Source organism: Sus scrofa, chromosome 8, assembly GCF_054392235.1.
Source record: "Sus scrofa isolate SSC_HxYL_T2T_F1_AM1 chromosome 8, Sscrofa_HxYL_maternal_Yorkshire_Landrace_v2.0, whole genome shotgun sequence".
NCBI classification, from domain to species: Eukaryota; Metazoa; Chordata; class Mammalia; order Artiodactyla; family Suidae; genus Sus; species Sus scrofa.
This window is the reverse complement of record NC_139390.1, coordinates 61,918,933-61,937,857: the sequence shown is the minus strand read 5'-3', so window position 1 is coordinate 61,937,857 and position 18,925 is coordinate 61,918,933. Positions and strand designations below refer to the sequence as shown.

General features: G+C 40.2%; 1 protein-coding gene across 1 annotated transcript in view; it reads left to right on the top strand.

Annotated features, from left to right (window-relative positions):
- The window catches only part of AASDH (aminoadipate-semialdehyde dehydrogenase), a 40,766-nt gene that overhangs the window by 15,721 nt on the left and 6,120 nt on the right, over positions 1-18,925 (top strand). Inside the window, exons 7-14 of the mRNA XM_084971123.1 lie at positions 5,831-6,066; positions 6,423-6,529; positions 7,295-7,467; positions 8,028-8,220; positions 9,130-9,245; positions 11,004-11,805; positions 16,815-16,978; positions 18,570-18,703. Coding sequence (XP_084827249.1) covers positions 5,831-6,066; positions 6,423-6,529; positions 7,295-7,467; positions 8,028-8,220; positions 9,130-9,245; positions 11,004-11,805; positions 16,815-16,978; positions 18,570-18,703 — 1,925 coding nt within the window. The remainder of the gene's footprint in view (positions 1-5,830; positions 6,067-6,422; positions 6,530-7,294; positions 7,468-8,027; positions 8,221-9,129; positions 9,246-11,003; positions 11,806-16,814; positions 16,979-18,569; positions 18,704-18,925) is intronic.

Sequence of the window (18,925 nt, the reverse complement as noted above, 5' to 3'; positions counted from 1 at the left end):
GGTTCCCAGGCTAGGGGTCGAATCGGAGCTGCAGCCACCAGCCTACGCCAGAGCCACAGCAATGTGGGATCCGAGCCACGTCTGCGACCTACACCACAGCTCACGGCAACGCCAGATCCTTAACCCACTGAGCAAGGGTAGGGATGGAACCCGCAACCTCATGGTTCCTAGTCGGATTCGTTAACCACTGCACCATGACGGGAACTCCTGGATATATATTTTTAAATCATTAAAAATGTCAAATTTAAAAGATTTTTTTTTAGGTTAATATAAATATACTGGTGTAAAAATCAGAAAATCTAAATTTCTGAGTCAATTATAATTTAACTTACTTAAATCAGCTTTTAGTGGGAAACGCCAGATCCGAGCTGTGTCTTTGACCTACACCACAGCTCATGGCAGTGCCAGATCCTTAGCCTACAGAGTAAGGCCAGAGATCAAACCCGTGTCCTCATGGATCCTAGTTGGGTTTGTTACCCTTGAGGCACAACGGGAACTCCTAGCCATCATTTTGACAAGAGGTTTTCCTTATGATAAAACTCGTAGTGAAATAGTTAAGAACTTGATTCGGATGTTTCATATATAGGGTAACCACTATAATTTATTACCAAAAACTTGGAATCTTGAGAGTGAATGGAGGCACTAAATTCCTAGACAGGAATATGATCATCCTACTACTTAGATATTTTGACAAGCCATGACCTTAAATAACCTCCCTGAATTTAAATTAGCTTTTATTGAAGCCATTTTAAAAAAATCTTTATTCACATGGAACTTCTGGCTTTGGCCAAGTAAGGAGATTAGCCAGTCTCCTCCCCCAAAGCAACTATAAACCTGGCAAACTATAAACCTGGGCAAAATTGACAAAAACAACCATTTCAGCACTTTGGAAATCAACCAAAGGCATACAACTCTCTGATGAGTGTATGTTTTTATAAACTGCTGAAGTGTGCATTCAAAAAGGGAATCTGAGGTGTGGCCAGTGAGAAGGGCCATGGCTCCACTAGCCTGAGGCTGCAGTGGGTCAGGAGGGCAGGCACATTCCTGGCTAGAACCATGTTCAGGTAAGTCAGACACTGCAGAGGGCCCTCACTCCTGGATGACCCTGAGGCTGCATGCATGCACATTAGAAGACCAAAAAAGGGTCCATGGAAAAAAAAGCTGGATCAGACTTAAAAGTGACCTAAACTTTGAATGAGCTCCTGTATCCACACATAGATCCATGTGTATGGACAGTCTGTCCAATCATTTGGTGACTGCTGAGCTATGCAGAAACAAGATGACCCTAAGGAAGTAAGACTTAAAAATGAAAAGTAAGAATTTGTATTTTAAAAACCAACTGAGGAGTTTCTATTTTAGCTTAGTGAGTTAAGAACCTATTATCCATGAGAATGCAGGTTCAATCCCTGGCCTTCCTCAGTGAGTTAAGGATCCAGTGTTGGCAGTGTTGTTGCAGACACGGCTCAGATCTGGCATGGCTTTGGCATAAGCTGGCTGCTGTAGCTCCAATTTGACCCCTAGCCTGGGAACTTCCATATGCTGCAGGTGCAGTCCTTAAAAAAAAAAAAAAAAAAAGCAAAAAAAGCAAACAAAACAAAACCAACTGAGGGATTTCCCTAGTGACACAGTGGATCTGGCACTGTCACTGTGTGTCTTGGGTCGCAGGTTTGATCCCTGGCCTAGGAACTTCTGCATTTTGCAGGTGCGGCAAAAAACAAACAAAAAACCTACAACAGCAGCAGAGACCAACTGAACAGTGACATCAGTGGCCACACATTACAACGGAGACAGAATTCACATTGAGCCTAGGCAAGTTACAAACAAAGAAATAAACAAGCATATAAAAAACCAGTCCCAAAAATACTTCATAATGATAAAATGGTCAGTACATCAAGAAGTACATTGTTCCTACCAAGAGCTGATGCCTGGCTCAACTGGAGGTTCCAAATACATGAAGCAAAAATGGGCAGAACTAAAAGGAGAAGTAGATGACTCAGTGGTTTGAAATTTTAATACCCTACTTTCAGTAATTGAAAAATCAGACAGAAATCAAGGTCCATATAATAATGAAGACTTGAATAACATTATTAGCCAAATTGCATATGTAGAATAATCCATCTGCTAAATGCAGACTACATATTCTTTTCAAGTAAATTGAACAGTTCCTAGAATAGATTATATGCTAGGCCACAAAACAAGTCTCAGGAAATTTTTAAAGTGTGTCGACAAAAAATTAATTAGTCAATCTAAGAAAGAAATAGAGAATATTATTCAAGCCAACCTGGGAATTATAACCTGGGAGACAGTCTTTCAGAATTATCTGTGGACTCTTCTGCCTCTATAAGCACAGTTATGTACATTTTTGAGACAAAGGGTTATATGTACATCAGAGTGACATATTGATAGCTTACCTAGTCCAGATTTGCATGTATAAAGCAAGTACTGGGTCATTGTGATCTCTTACAGGATTAAGAAAGGAATATTAATCTTTTATGGAATAACCTCATTAATGCCGGGAAAAAATTGCCTTTTATGATGAAGCAGATATTCCTGTGTCTTGTAAGGAATGTGGTTAATGTATAATGCTGATCACTTGCATGTTAAAGTGGGAGCAGTGGGGAACAAACAGAATTTTATGTTTAACAGTCTTTTCTTCTCCTACCTTAAGAATTTTATTTCATCAAATGTGACTAAGTGGAATTTATCCCAGGAATGTACATTTGGTTTAATATTTTAAAATCCATTGAAGCTGTACAAGCACATAAAGAATAATGGACAAAAAAAGCACATAATTTTATGAGCAGGTGCAGAAAAATTATTTAGCAAAATCCAACACCAACAATTAAAAAAACTCAACTGGAGTTCCCATCATGGTGCAGCAGAAACAAATCTGAATAGGAACCATGAGGTTGCAGGTTCAATCTCTGGCCTCAATCAGTGGGTTAAGGATCCGGCATTGTGGTGTGATTGTGGTGTAGGTCTGAGCTGTGGTGTAGGTTGAAGACACAGCTCGGTGTCTGGGTGTTGTGGCTGTGATGTAGGCTGGCGGCTACAGCTCTGATTAGACCCCTAGCCTGGGAACCTCCATATGCCGCTGTTGCGGCCCTAAGAAGACAAAAGACAAAAAAAAAAAAAAAAAAAAAAAGCAAAAAGAACTCAACAAACTAGGAATAGAAGGGAACTTGCCCAACACAGTGAAGGGCATCTGCAAAGACTGCAGCTACTGTTATAATTGGAAAAAAGACTGAATGCTTTCATCATAATATTGGGAATAAGGCAAGATGTTTGCTTTTTCTTCTTTTCAACATTATTCTTGTTGCTTTAGCCAATGCAATAAGGCAAAAGGGAAGAAAGAAATTAAGTAACCACATTGGACAGAAAGAAGTAAAACTATTTGCAGACAGCATGGGAGAACCACTAGAGCTAATACACAAGTTTAGCAAGGTTGGAGGATACAAGACCAATATTGCAAAATCAACTATTTCTACATCATAGAAAAAAGACCAAAAATGAAATTAAGAAAATAATTATATTCACAATACCATCAAAAATAAATAGGAATAAATTTAAAGAAGAGCAAGGCTTATATGACGAAAACAATAAAACATTGTTGATAGAAATTAAAGTGCTAAATAAATGAGATATTTCATGTTTGTGAATTTGAAATCTCAGTATCATCAAAATTGCATTTCTCCCCAAATTGACCTATAAATTAAATACAGGCTCTGTCAAAATCCTGGTAGCTTTTTATTTCGGCAGAAATTGATAAACTGATCCTAATTTTTTTTTTTTCCACCCATGCTATGTGGAAGTTCCTGGGCCTGAGATTGAACCTGTGCCACAGCAGCCACCCAAGTCGCTGCAGTGACAACACGGGATCCTTAACCCACTGTTCCACAAGAGAATGCCTGGTCCTAAATTTTATATGGAAATTCCAAAGCTAGTCCTGATCTATACAGTAGAATAAAAAGTCCTATGGTCTGAGTATTTGTGTGCCCCAGATTCACAGGGGCCTTGGGGAATGCTTAGGTTATGAAGGTAGAGTCCTCAAGAGTAGGATTTAGTGCCCTTGTGAAAAAGACCTCACAGATCTCCCTGGCATGTACTACCACGTGAGGACATGGCACAGGTTACACAAGTTTCTAACCTAAAGGAGGGCTCTCACCAGAACCCAACTGTGCTGGCACCCTGACCTTGGCCTTCTGTCCGGTAAGAACTGTGTGAGAAATAAATGTCTGTTCTTTATGGAGTTCTTGTTGTGGCTCATTGGGTTAAGGACCTGACATCTCTGTGAGGATGCAGGTTTGATCCCTGCCTCACTCAGACTGAGAAGTTAGGGATCTGGCATGGCCACAAGCTGCAGCATAGGTCACAGACGTGGTTTGAATCTAGTGTTGTGGTGGCTGTGGCAGACGCCTCAGCTGCGTCTCCTATTCGATCTCAGGCCCCGGACCTTCCACATGACGCAGGTGCAGCCCTAAAAATAAGATTAAAAAAAAATTTCTGTTGTTGATAACCTACCCAGTCTGTGGTATTTTGTTATAGCAGCCTGAACAGACTAAGATAAAAGAGAATGAACTATTGATGCATACAACGTGAATCACAAAGTCTTTTAAATCAACTTAGAGTGAAAGGAGCAAGGTCAAAGCAGAATACGTGTTGTATGATTCCATTTTATAAAATTCTAGAAAATGCCAGCTGATCATTAGTGACCAAAAGCAGATCACTAGTTGTCCAGAGGAAGGTCCCTTTGGAGGGAAGAGTGACAGTGGTACAGAGAGTTGAAGAACGTATTCATTCATGATGGCTTCACCAGTAATAGATCTCAAAATTCGTGTTGTGGAAAAAAATTTGTATTGCACACCTTAAATATGTATAGTTTACTCGATGTCAATTATAGTATCTCAAAGTGGTTTTTTTGTTTTGTTTTTGTTTTTGTTTTTTTGTCTTTTTGCCATTTCTTGGGCCACTCTCATGGCACATGGAGGTTCCCAGGCTAGGGGTCCAATCAGAGCTGTAGCTGCCGGCCTACACCACAGCCACAGCAACTCGGGATCTGAGCCACGTCTGCAATTTACACCACAGCTCACGGCAACGCTAGATCCTGAACCCACTGAGCAAGGGCAGGGACCAAACCCGCAACCTCATGGTTCCTAGTCGGATTCATTAACCACTGAGCCACGACGGGAACTCCTCAAAGTGGTTTTTAAAAATCTTTATTCATATTTTGCTTAAGCACCTTTTAAAACCCTTTTATATACTTTTTCTACATAGAAATAATGGAAAAGGAAATGTAAATTGATTTTATAAATTTTGTTTTTATCTTTAAACCTTTTTGTCTAAACTGCATAATGAAACATAATATTTTGCTTGTTTTTTGCTAAAACAAAATTTATATACACATTTTAAAAAAACTTCAGGGAGTTCCCATCATAGCTCAGCAGAAACAAATCTGACTAGTGTCCATGAGGACACAGGTTCAATCCATGGCCTCACTCTGGGGGCTAAGGATCCGGCATTGCCGTGAGCTGTGGTGTAGGTTGCAGACGTGGCTCGGATCCAGCGTTGCTGTGGCTCTGGTGTAGGCTGGCAGCTACAGCTCCAATTCAACCTCTAGCCTGGGAACCTCCGTATGCTGCAGGTGTGGCCCTAAAAAGACAAAAACAAAAACAAAAAAACTACTTCAGTAGTTTTCCAGGTATGATTTGCCATTTAATAAACTCATCTTTAATTTCTATGCGAGCTCCCATTGTTAAGCTTTGAGGGGCATTACAGTTTTTATTTTTTACAGTGAAGGGAAAGAAATAATTTATTTTTAATATGTCTGCAGGCAACCCCGACATTACTTAGAAGATTTGGATCTCAGCTTATCAAGTCCACTGTTTTATCAAGCAGTACTCCTCTTCGAGTATTGGCCCTTGGTGGCGAAGCATTTCCATCATTACCTGTTCTCAGAAGCTGGAGAGGAGTAGGCAATAAAACACAAATATTTAATATTTATGGTATAACAGAAGTATCAAGTTGGGCGACTTTTTATAGGATTCCAGAGAAAATTCTTAACTCGAAGTAAGAGTTTCAACTATGAAATAGGGTAGAGAGAAACTATTCTTCCAGTATTTTAACATAGTGATGTTGATAGGCACTGGGATGGTTATTTTAGAAACATTATTTATCTAGAACTCTAAGCTGGGAATCCAGAACTTTTGTTATTGTAACTGATGCTACAGATCCTGCTAGAACTTTTTGTAACTAAACAGCAATGAATAACATAACCTTTCCACCAAACTCTTTTCCTCTTGGCAGTCTTTGAATTTTAACATAACAAACTTGTTTTTTTAGTATAATACGATTTTAATACATTGGTGAATGTTCTTTTGAAAAGAAACATTTTAAATCTGTTTTGGATTGTTGTGTTTTCATAGAGATGCATTGCCTGTGCCACTGGGCTCTCCGTTGCTTGAGACAGCAGTCGAAGTCAGAGGCACTGATGGATTCGCAATTCAGGAAGGCAGCGGCCAAGTATTTTTAGGTTGTTTTATATTTGTTAGTTGGGAATAATTTTTTTCAAGAGAAAAAAAATCTGATGTTAATTTTTTTCTTTCCTCAATTTTTCCTAAGTCTAGTATTTTCAGTGATGGTAATTTTTAATCCTTTCATTGAAATGAAATATTTAATAAGTTAACATAATTATTTCAAATAACAATGTCTAATACTCTAAAGGAAGATACAAAAGTAATTTAGAAACTATCACTTAGACCTTTATATTTCTATTGTAGCCAAAATTCTATTTAATTAGTATTCTAAGAATGTTTTTAATCACATATATACTTAGAAATAAATTTTGTTTTATCCCTTTGCTTACTGAGGTTATTATTGTATCTAATGTTATAATATTTTAAAATGAGTCCCCCTGCCTTTTTTTTTTTTTTTTGTATTTTCTAGGGCTGCATATGAAGGTTCCCAGGCTAGGGGTCTAATCAGAGCTGTAGCCGCCAGCCTTCGCCAGAGCCACAGCAACACCAGATCTGAACCGCGTCTGCGACCTACACCACAGCTCACGGCAATGCCGGATCCTTAACCCACTGAGCAAGGCCAGGGATTGAACCCACAACCTCATGGTTCCTAGTCGGATTTGTCAACCATTGAGCCACGTCGGGAACTCCAAATCCCCCTTTTTATATGAATATTCGCACTTTGAAACTTAGTAACTGAACTTTTGGAGATGTGCTGATTTGATGGTTTTAATGTATTTTCCATGAATATTTTATTACATTGGTGTTTATGTCTTGTGAAGGTGGCAGAAATAGAGTGTGTTTTCTCGATGATGAGATGACAGTGCCACTTGGCACAATGCGGGCCACAGGAGACTTTGTGACGCTGAAAGACGGAGAAATGTTCTTCTTAGGACGGAAGGACAGTCAGATCAAGCGCCATGGCAGACGTCTTAACACTGAACTCGTGCGACAGGTAGAGCTGTTTAAATAGTAGCTCTCAACATGTGTAGGTGTTAGAGGCAGCCAGCACTGACTTTCTGTGCCAGGGTTCTATATCAGTATTATTTAAACCTCAGATTTTTGTATTAGGGATGAATTACAATAGAAGGTATGAATAATTCATTGTGTACTTTATTCTCAGCATGAAGAGTTGTTTTTTAAATAAGTGACAAAATGGAGCTTGATAACAAAATAATTTGGCTTATTTTGCTCTAAGAGCTGTTATTTTAAAATAACATTAAAAACTATGTGTTGGTAATAGTGATAGTAGCAATTTTTAAGAAATCTCAGGTGTAGGAGTTCCCATTGTGGCTCAGTGGAAACGAATCCGACTAGGAACCATGAGGTTGCGGGTTCGATCCCTGACTTTGCTCAGTGAGTTAAGGATCCGTGAGCTGTGGTGTAGGTGGAAAAAAAAAGGAACTTCTAGTGTATTCCAGAGTTTAATTTGTGCTCATTTCAGACATGTTAAGTTGGAACAGAAGTTGGTTTTTAAGTGTCCTCACTGGCAAACCGGGACAATCTCTCTTATAGGTTGCCGAAGGGCTTCAGCAAGTGGAGTCTTGTGCCGTTACATGGTATAACCAGGAAAAATTAATTCTCTTTGTGGTGTCCAAAGATGATTTAGTAAAGGATGACATCTTTAAAGAGCTGCAGAAACACCTCCCAAATCATGCAGTCCCTGATGAGCTTGTGGAGATTGATTCGCTGCCATTTACATCTCATGGTAAAATAATCGAAGCGGCTATGTTTTGGTGACAAATGAAACTAATTGTAGTCATTACTAGTTTAAAGGCCACTCAAATTCATATTATTTAAGTAATACTAATATGTGTTGTGGTAGACCCTCTGTTAAATGCTTTGTATAATCAACTCATTTTCTTTCCAGAAAATCCTGTAAGTTAGGTAGTATTATTCCCATTTACTGATGTGGAAAATAAAGCCTAAGAGGTTAAGTAATTTTCCCAAAATCACATTGCTAATGTTAATGGTAGAGTTGAAATTTTGTCTAGGACTGTTTGACTTTTAAGACATGGGCTCTTAATCACTGTATTCTATTACTGTCCTAATTTCGTCTTTAAATAATTTCGTCTTTAAATATTTATTTTTAAATGTGGGAATTGCTCAGTTAATAGTGCAGTTTCTTTAACTCTTTAAACGAGATCAGCATTGACCTCTTTCTTTTTTCCTTTCTTTTTTTTTTTTTTTAGGGCAGCACGTGTGGCATATGGAAGTTCCCAGGCTACGGGTTGAATCAGAGCTGTAGCTGCCAGCCTACACCACAGCCACAGCAACACCAGATTGTTAATCCACTGAGTGAAGCCAGGGATCGAACCTGCAACCTCATAGTTCCTAGTCGGATTCATTTCTGCTACGCCACAAGAGGAACTCCAACCTCTCCTTTCTTCTTATCTGTTCCCCACTGCGTTATTTATTATTGATTGAAAAGGGACCACTTTCTTTATTATTGATTATCTATGACAAACTGTTGGGACTGCTTTCTGTATTATTGATTATCTATGACAAACTATTCTATAGAATTTCTAATGTTTACAATGAAAAATGTGTGTATTGTGAGTAATGAAGATGTGAAGTGTTCAAGCTTAAATTTTAAAATTTTTATTTCTCTTTTAAGGCAAAATTGATGTTTCTGAGTTAAATAAGGTTTATTTAAACTACACAAACTTGAAGTCTGGATGTAAACTCAATGGAAAAGAGGAACTTTGGGAAAAATTACAGCATTCGTGGAAGGTACAGCTTTAAGATAGAATTTGTCCTAAAGAGGTTGTGTGTTTTCAGGGGATACAGCATCCTTCTAAGGATGTTATTGTTGCCCAGATGTTAGGTCATATAGCTTAATTTATTCAATTTTTATTAAATGAGGCCTAGTTCTCTACTGTAAGATTAGATTAAGTCCCCATATAGCAGTCTATTTGAAGTGAGGCAGTCATAAAAGGCACAAGCAGACAAAATCCATCTTGGCATAACTTTCACCTGCAAGGGAGAGTGGAGAGCAGTAATGCTTGTCAGAGCTGCAGAAATAGCCAAGTCTCGCTACACTATAACCTGTGCTATAAAGGCTTAACATCATTATTCCACAAGAACCTTATTTTTTTGCTTTTTAGGGCTGTACCATGGCATATGGAAGTTCCCAGGCTAGGGGTTGAATCAGAGCTACAGCCACCGGCCTACACTACAGCCACCGCAACACTAGATTCAGGCCACATCTGTGACCTACACCACAGCTCATGACAATGCCAGATCTTTAACCCACTGAGCGAGGCCAGGAATCGAAACTTCGTCCTCATGGGTACTAGTCAGATTCATTTCTGCTGTACCACAATAGGAACTCTCAGAACTTTCTTAATAACAACATATATGTTTCTGCTTAAGGAAACACACACACACAAACAAAAGTTTATTTTGAAATTTATATTTTTGTTACCATGGTTTTGTAGGTCAATGTAATTTTTTTAGATAAAATGTGGAGTTTTCTAAAGCGTTCTAAAAAGAGGATGTAATTGCATAGGCTTATCTGAAAATAGAGGCTGTTATTAAGTCTTACCCACTTTATTTTTAGATTCTTGGAAAATAATTTTTATTTATATGAAGCTAATGAAGATAATTATTCCTATATTACAGAAATATCAGACATTAGTACCTCATGGGCTTTATATTTAGTAAACCAGATGTTTTTATTTATTTTTTCTCTTTTTTGGCTGCCCCCCTGGCATGTGGAGTTCCTGGGCCAGGTGTCAGCTCCCAGCCAAAGTTGTAGCCTAAGCTGCAGCTGTGGCAATGATGGATCCTTAACCCACTGTGCCAGGCTGGGGATGGAACCTTATCCCGTTGCTCCCAAGACATTGCTGATCCCATTTGTGCCACAGCAGGAACTCCAAATCAGATGCTATTATAAATCTCTTCCCTATTGTATGGGTAGAAAGACTGTTCTAAAAGGAAGTATAATTTGCAGTTCTAGCTAGGGTAAGTCTGTGACAAATTTGGTAGCATAATGATGGTCTCCTTTACTACAGAGAACATCATTTTAAAATTTATTATTACAAATACTTATTTTGGGGAACTGCTGCTCCTGCCAGTAGTGCAGTGGGTTATGAATCCAGCTGCAGCAGTTCAGGTCGCTGAGGAGGTGCTGATCTGATCTCCGGCCTAGGGCAAGATTAGGGATCTGGTATTGCTGCAGCCCCAGCCACGATTCACTCCCTGGCCCAGGAACTTTCATATACCTCAGGTGCAGCCAAAAAAAATGTTATTTTTGGAGTTCTCTTGTAGTGCAGTGGGTTTAGGATCTGTCATTGTCACTGGAGTGGCTCAGGTTGCTGTGTGGCCTGGATTCAATCCCTGGTCCAGGAACTTCCTCATGCCGTGGGTGTGGCCAGAAAAGCCATTTGTTCATCTCATTACTGCCATCTATACATTACCTGTAAATGCTGAATTTTTTTGGTTTTAGGCCTTTAACGTCACCATTTTTCTCCCTTCTCAAATCTGTAGTCTGTTCTGGGTCTCTCAGAAGACTCTTCGAAGGTTCCTGATGAGTCCCTCTTCCTAAACAGTGGTGGAGACTCCTTGAAGTCCATGCGGCTTCTCAACGAGATTGAAAACCTTGTTGGCACATCCATACCTGGGCTTCTGGAACTTATTCTTAGCACTTCTATTTTAGAGATTTATAATCACATCCTTCAAGCGGTGTTTCCAGATGAAGATCTGACATTTGGCAAGAATTATGCCCCAAAAAGAAAATTCAGCGATGTTGTTAATCAAGAGGAAACCGGTGGAAAATCTTTACATCCGGAATCTGTTGTGTCTTTAAATTGTGACAAGAAGATAAATGCTTTTATCGCCCTGAGCAGAGGGAGTCAGATTTTGTCTCTGAATACTACTAGATTTTTAACTGAGCTGGGACATTGCCCTTCAGCCTGTTCTTCTGATTTAATTTCACAGACTAACATTCAAAATATGAAAAGCTTAAATCCTCCAGCTCTTACTGGGAAGTCAAAAGATCTGTCCTGTGTTGTTGCAAAAGTTTCTGAAGACAAGACACCTGTGACAGGGGCTGAAGACATGGAGCTGTGTGTGAAGTGGAGCTCAGACACAGGCAAATGTGTGGATGCCTCACCTCTGGTTGTAATTCCAGCTGCGGATGCATCATTGGCAACTGTGTACATTGGCTCCCATTCTCGTAAAATGGTGGCACTTAATCTTTACTCTGGGAAGGTGAAATGGGAACAGATTTTGGGAGATCGAATTGAATCCTCGGCATGTGTATCCAAGTGTGGAAACTTCATTGTAGTGGGTAAGTTTCTGAATTTGAGGTTTATAGAGATAAATTTAATTACCATATGATAAAGCTAGTAGGACCAAGTTAAATTTAAAAACCTACGTAGGAGTTCCCATTGTGGTTCAGTGGAAACAAACCGGACTAGTGTCCATGAGGATGTGAATTTGACCCCTGGCCTTGCTCAGTGGGTTAAAGGATTTGGCATTGCTGTGGGCTGTGGTGTGGGTCATGGATTCAGCTCAGATCTGGCATTGCTGTCGCTATGGTGTAGGCCGGCGGCTGTAGCTCCAATTCAACTCCTAGCCTGGGAACTTACATATGCTACACCTGTGGCCCTAAAAAAAAAAAAAAAAAAAATTATATTTATATATATATATATAATAAAGACCTATGTATTTTGGGTTTGATTGCTATCAAAGAATAATCGTTAACTGCATGTTGATTCACAGTGTGGGCCTTAAGTCAGTTTCTTTAGCTCTAAACCTGTCACTAACTCTTTGACCTTCAACAAGTTGCTAAACTTCATAGAACTTCATTTTCTCATGAGTGTATGGACATAATAAATAAAACATGGTGCTGCCTCACAGATTAGCCCCACACTGAATGGTGTAGAGTAGTGGACATTTATTATCCCACAGTTTCTGTAGTAAGGCACTTAGGGAGCTTGGCTGAACATTCTGGTTCAGGGTCTCTCATGTGGTTGCAGCCATCTGCAGCCTGGACTTGCTGGAAAAATCTGCCTCTACGATGGCTTACCCGCACTGCTGGTAACAGAAGACTTCAGTTCTTTGCTCATTCTTGACAAGAAGCTTCAATTTCTGGGAGTTCCCTTCGTGGCTCAGCTGTTAATGAACCCAACTAGGATCCATGAGGCTGCGGGTTCTATCCCTAGCCTTGCTCAGTGGGTTAAGGATCTGGCATTGCTGTGAGCTGTGGTGTAGGTTGCAGACTCAGTTTGGATCTGGTGTTGCTGTGGCTATGGTGTAGGCCAGTGACCGTAGTTCCAATTGGACCCGCAGCCTGGGAACCTCCATATGCCGAGAGTGCAGCCCTAAAAAGCAAAAAAAAAGGGGGGGGGGAGCTTCAATTTCTTGCCACATGGGCTTTTCCATGGGTTACGTGAATGCCCTCGCAATCTGGCAGCTAATTTTCCTCAGTGTCATTGATCCGAGAGAGTGAGGAATGCAGTACTGTTAGGACCTAAGACCAGCATTTTTGCTTTATTCTGTTACTAGAAGCACATCATTAGGTCCAGCCCACACTCAAAGGGAGGGTATTAGGCTCTGCCTCCTGAGAGGAAATGTGTCAAAGGGTTTGTGGACATTTTCGTTTTTGGCCGCTCTCAGGGCATGAAGAATTTCCCTGGGTCAGGAATGGAACCCGTACCACAACAGCAACCTGAGCCATGGCAGTGCCAACACCAGATCCTTAACCCGCTGCGCCACCAGGGAACTCCCTGTGGACATAGTTTAAAACACAATACTCATAGAACTTTTGAAAGGATTAAGTGAGGCAGTTGCTTATGAATCCTTTAGTACACTGCTAAGCACAGACTAAGTTTACGTCAAGTGTGAGCTCCTATCTGCTACTCAGTTTCATTAAGATGTATGTGACCTTTTTTTTTTTTTATCTTTTTGCTATTTCTTGGGCCGCTCCCGCGGCATATGGAGGTTCCCAGGCTAGGGGTCGAATCAGAGCTGTAGCCTACATCAGAGCCACAGCAACACGGGATCCGAGCCGCGTCTGCGACCTACACCACAGCTCATGGCAATGGCGGATCGTTAACCCACTGAGCAAGGGCAGGGATCGAACCCGCAACCTCATGGTTCCTAGTCGGATTCGTTAACCACCACGCCACGATGGGAACTCCCGTATGTGACCTTTTTGATGGTGTGGGATCCAGGTATAAAGTATCTTGATTTCTACCCTTTTTAGCCCCACACTACAGGAAGTTTCACTCTAGTGCTCGTGGAATCTGTTCACTAAAGCTTTTCAGACAAGTGCTTAGGAAGATGTCTCCCTACTTACATTATCCTGGCTAGAATATACTTGAATCTGGGTGTGATCCTTTGCTATTGAACACTGACATTTTGAAAATAATACTAGAGGAAACTTTCTGTCATATATGTGGGTGACATGAGTAATCCCTGTCCATGAAAATCAGCTCATTGAGGTTATTGTTTGCATCTCATGTGCATGTGGTACATGCTGGTCTCTTAGGACTTGGAACACTTTTTATTAATGTATCATTTATATGCAGTAAAACTCACCCTTTTTAGCAAACTGTTCTGTGTTAGGAGATGCTTACTGTCATGTAACCACTGCCACAATCAACAGTCCATTATTCCAGAGAATTCCTGGGTCACTTTATGGTCATTCCTCCTCCCACCCTTAACCTCTGGCAGCCACTAAGCTCTGTCCCTGTGGTTTTGCTTTCTCAGAAAGTCATAGAAATGAAATCCTATGGTATGTATGTAGCAATTATGCTTGTGATTCATCCATTTCATCGCATGTATCAGTAGTTTGTTTTTATTCTTGATTATTCTATTGTGCAGATGTACCACAGTTTATCCAAATCACATTTGGATTACTTCCAGTTTTTGGTAATTCTAAAACTGCTGTCTATGAGTGGGATTTTTTGTGTCCATGTAAGTTATCTCACTTAGCTCAGTACCTGGGCGGGGAGACTGTATGCTAAGTCTAGGTTTAACTTTATAAGAAACAGCCACGCTATTTTTCCAAAGGAAGTGAACAGACTCTGCCTTCCACCTTCAGTGTACGAGAGGGCCATTTGCTCTGCGTCCTTGTCAGCACTCGCTGTTGTCAGTTCAATTTCTCTGTAAATTTTAGCCATTTCCTCATGGGGTGGTATCTCGTGGCTTTCGTTTGCATTTCCCTGGTGACCAATGATGTAGCTCTTTTTATGAGCTTATTTGCCATCTATGTATCTTTTATGAAGTGTCTTTTCAGCTCTTTTGTGCACTTTTTTATTGTTATGGTTGTTTTCTTCAGGAGTTTTGAGAATTCTTTATGTATTCTGGATACTAGTCCTTTATCAGACATATGTTTTGCATGTTTTCTCCTACTCTGTGGTTTTTTTATTCTCTTAATAATGTCTTTTGAAGAGAAGTTCTTAATTTCAGTGAAGTCCAGTTTATTTATTTATTTTTACTATTTATTATTTTTTAATAGTTATTTCCCCAATATAAATTTTTTTCTACTGTACAGCATGGTGACCCAGTTACACATACATGTACACATTCTATTTTAGCACATTATCCTGCTCCATCATAAGTGACTAGACATAGTTCCCAATGCTACAACAGCAGGATCTCATAGCTAATCCATTCCAAAGACAATAGTTTGTATCTATTAACCCCAAGCTCCCCAACCACCCCACTCCTTCCCCCTCCCCCAGTTTATTTTTATTTATTGATTTTGTTTTTTTTGTTTTTTTTTGTTTTTTTTTTTTTGTCTTTTTGCCATTTCTTGGGCCGCTCCCGCGGCATATGGAGGTTCCCAGGCTAGGGAACTGTAGCTGCCAGCCTATGCCAGAGCCACAGCAACGCAGGATCCGAGCTGCGTCTGCGACCTACACCACAGCTCACGGCAACGCCGGATCGTTAACCCACTGAGCAAGGGCAGGGACCGAACCCGCAACCTCATGGTTCCTAGTCGGATTCGTTAACCACTGCGCCACGACGGGAACTCCCTGATTTTGTTTTTTAGAGCCACACCCCATGGCATATGGAAATTCCCAGGCTAGGAGTCGAATTATAGCTGTAGCTGCCAGCCTACACCACAGCTCACGGCAATGCCAGATCCTTAACCCACTGAGTGAGGCCGGGGATCGAACGTACATCGTGGTTCATTACCTTGTGGTCAGTTACCACAGTTAGTCGGGTTCATTACTGCTGAGCCAAATGGGAACTCCTGTGTTGTCTTTCTTTTATGAATCATGCTTTTGAGTCATATCCAGGAAATCTGCCTAGCCCAGGGTCCCAGAGACTTCTTCTGGAGCTGAACTGGAAGGGCTTTTCCTTGGCTGGGACCGGGTATGCTCCACTGCGCAGGACCCCTCTCTTTATCACCCAAAGTAGGTTGCTCTCTTGCTGCTAAGCAGCAACTGCCAGGAAGAAAGCACAGCAGATATTCTGTGAGCAGCAGCGGCAGTGCTCAAAGGCAGAGCTGCCTGGAGTGGTGGGCCAGTTCCCCAATTCCACTCGCCCTGGTGGACATGCATTGCAGAAGCTGGCGTGGACTTTCCTTCATAGACTCTGCCACCCCAACTTGGCACCCCAAGACAGAGCCACCCTGTCGTCTAACCCATGGCAGCAGGTTGGAAAAACTCGCTTGGTGTCGTTGGTAGGGTCTAGGCTCTGGAGCTTTACTTCTCAGACCCCAATCTCCTGGTCCTGCCACATACTAGCTGAGTGGTGCCCTGGTAGCTTACCTCTGCTTGCCTCCATTTGGTCCTCTGAGAAATGCACACCTAGTAGTGCCTGCCTGTGAGACCCACAGGGGTGAAGAGCTAGTGATTCTCAGAGTGCTACCCTTCACGAGGTAGCAGACCAGTCAGCTCGGCTTTTGTGTTACTGTTAGCACTAGGCATTCTGTGCACTAGGTATTTATCCTAATTACCACAATAACCTTGGATGTAGATACATCCACATTCAGTAGAAAAATGTGAGGCCCAGTGATGCTAGTTTGCCCAAGGAATGGCCATGAATAAGTCTGAATCCAGGTCTGTCACAGCCTCTTGCTGCTGCAACGTGCTTCATGTTCATTTTTTTCCCAGTAGTGAAGCACTTTATAATACTTTTAAAATGGAAGATGCAGCTAGGTTTTTTACACAAGTTTTACGCAACTATTTGATATATGCTTTGCTGAAGTATAAATCTGAGTCAGACACAGATCCTATGTACACATGAAGAACACTGAATATATGCTGTCATTGTTAGGCCAAGTAATTATTTTCCAGTGACATAGCTACATCTCATCTTTTGTATTTTGTTTCCCAACAGGCTGTTACAATGGCTTAGTTTATGTTCTAAAAAGTGACAGTGGAGAAAAATACTGGATGTTTACTACTGAGGACGCTGTGAAGAGCTCAGCAACCATGGATCCAACCACAGGACTTTTTTACATTGGATCTCATGACCAGCATGCATATGCTTTGGATATTTATGTAAGTGTTTATTTCACGTTCACACCATAAGCGTGGGTAGAAGAGCCTGAAGTTGTCAGGTGGTGTTGACTAGGGGACAGGTATTATTGTTTCTCAGGTGGTGATCTGGGAAGATCAAGAAGTTGATTAAAAGCCTTACTAGACATTTTCACAAATAAATTTGCTACTCAGAGTTTTGAAAGTTTTAAAAAACTTAGAATTTAGCATCTTGACAATAGAGAAGGATCACAAAGACCTGATAACATAAATTTTAAAATTTAAGAGTTATAAAATTAAAAAGGAGTAAGTTGGGGGAAATTTTTGAAACACATGTGACAGTGTTAAAACTCATTTATGGGAGTTCCCATTGTGGCTCAACAGTAATGAACCCAACTAATATCCATGAGGAGGCAGGTTCCGTCCCTGGCCCCTTTCAGTGGGTTAAGCATCCAGCGTTGCCATGAGCTGTGGTGTAGGTCCTATATGCAGCCCGGGTCTGGTGTTGCTGTGGTGTAGGTGGCAGCTGCAGCTCCGATTAGCCTGTGATTTTCCATGTGCCATGGATGTGGCCCTAAAAAGACAAATAAATAAATAAAACTCATTTCTGTTTATGAGTACAAATGAAATTAAGAGCAAATACAAATTAATAAGAAAAATATAAAAGCCCAGATAGAAAAATAAACAAGGGATATAAATGAACAGGATCCTGAAGAAGAAACGGCTAGTAAGTGTTTAAATGTTTCATACCTTTAAGAATCAAAGGAATGGGAGTTCCCAGTTTGATCCTAGGTAACAATTTCACATCCTTTGATTCACTAAAATTCTTCTAGGAATCTAATCCTGGCAAAATAATCAGAAACATGGACAAATATATGCACCAAGATGTCTATTTCGAGGTTGTTTATAATACTAAGAGATCAGTTCCAAACAATTTTCAGTAATAGAGAGAAATTATTTTATGTTCATGTGGGATATGATCCATTAAAGTAATAAAGAGTTTTACAAAATAAATGAGCTAAATTAGATACAAAGTGTATATTCAGGATGATCTCAAGTATATTAAACTCTGTGTATGTGTTTGTGTGCGTGTGTGTACCAAAAATATCACAAGGGGAGTTCCCATCCTGGCGCAGCGGAAACAAATCCAACTAGGAACCATGAGGTTTTGGGTTCTAGCCCTGGCCTTGCTCAGTGGGTTAAGGATCCGGTGTTGCTGTGAGCTGTGGTGTAGGTTGCAGACACGGCTCGGATCTGGGGTAACTGGCTGTGGCGTAGGCCAGCGGCAACAGCTCCAATTAGACCCCCAGCCTGGAAACCTCCATATGCTGTGGGTGTGGCCCTAAAAAGACAAAAGACAAAAAAAATTTAAAAATAAAAATATCACAAGGGAAAATGCTGAAATATTAACAAGCAGTTTGCTCTGTGTGGTGGCCTGTTTTCTTATACTGACTTGGTTCTGTACATGGAGTATGTATTACCTTTACACTAAAACTAAAAATTATGTTAAATAGACACAACATCAGGATGGACAGGATATGTGGATTTGTTAACCACCAGCAGAAACCAATTAATTTACTTTCTATTTTTTAAAAATTTGCTTTCTTATTTGCAGAAAAAGAAGTGTGTTTGGAAGTTGAAATGCAAAGGAACTGTTTTTTCTTCTCCTTGTTTGAGCCTCATTCCACATCATTTGTATTTTGCTACACTGGGAGGACTTTTACTGGCTATAAATCCTGTAGGCATAAAGTAATATTTATTGATTTTATTACCTATTTTTCTTTGTTATTTTTATTTTTGCTTTGAATTCTGAAAACTTGAACTGGATTTCAATTATAGTCCGTGTATTATAGAACTAGAATTCATTAAAAATGATTGACACAAAGTCTAGAAAGAGGAGAAAATCTAAGTTATCTTTTATTAATTTTTTATTAATAAAATTTTTTAATAAAAATGTTCTTGGTCCGAACA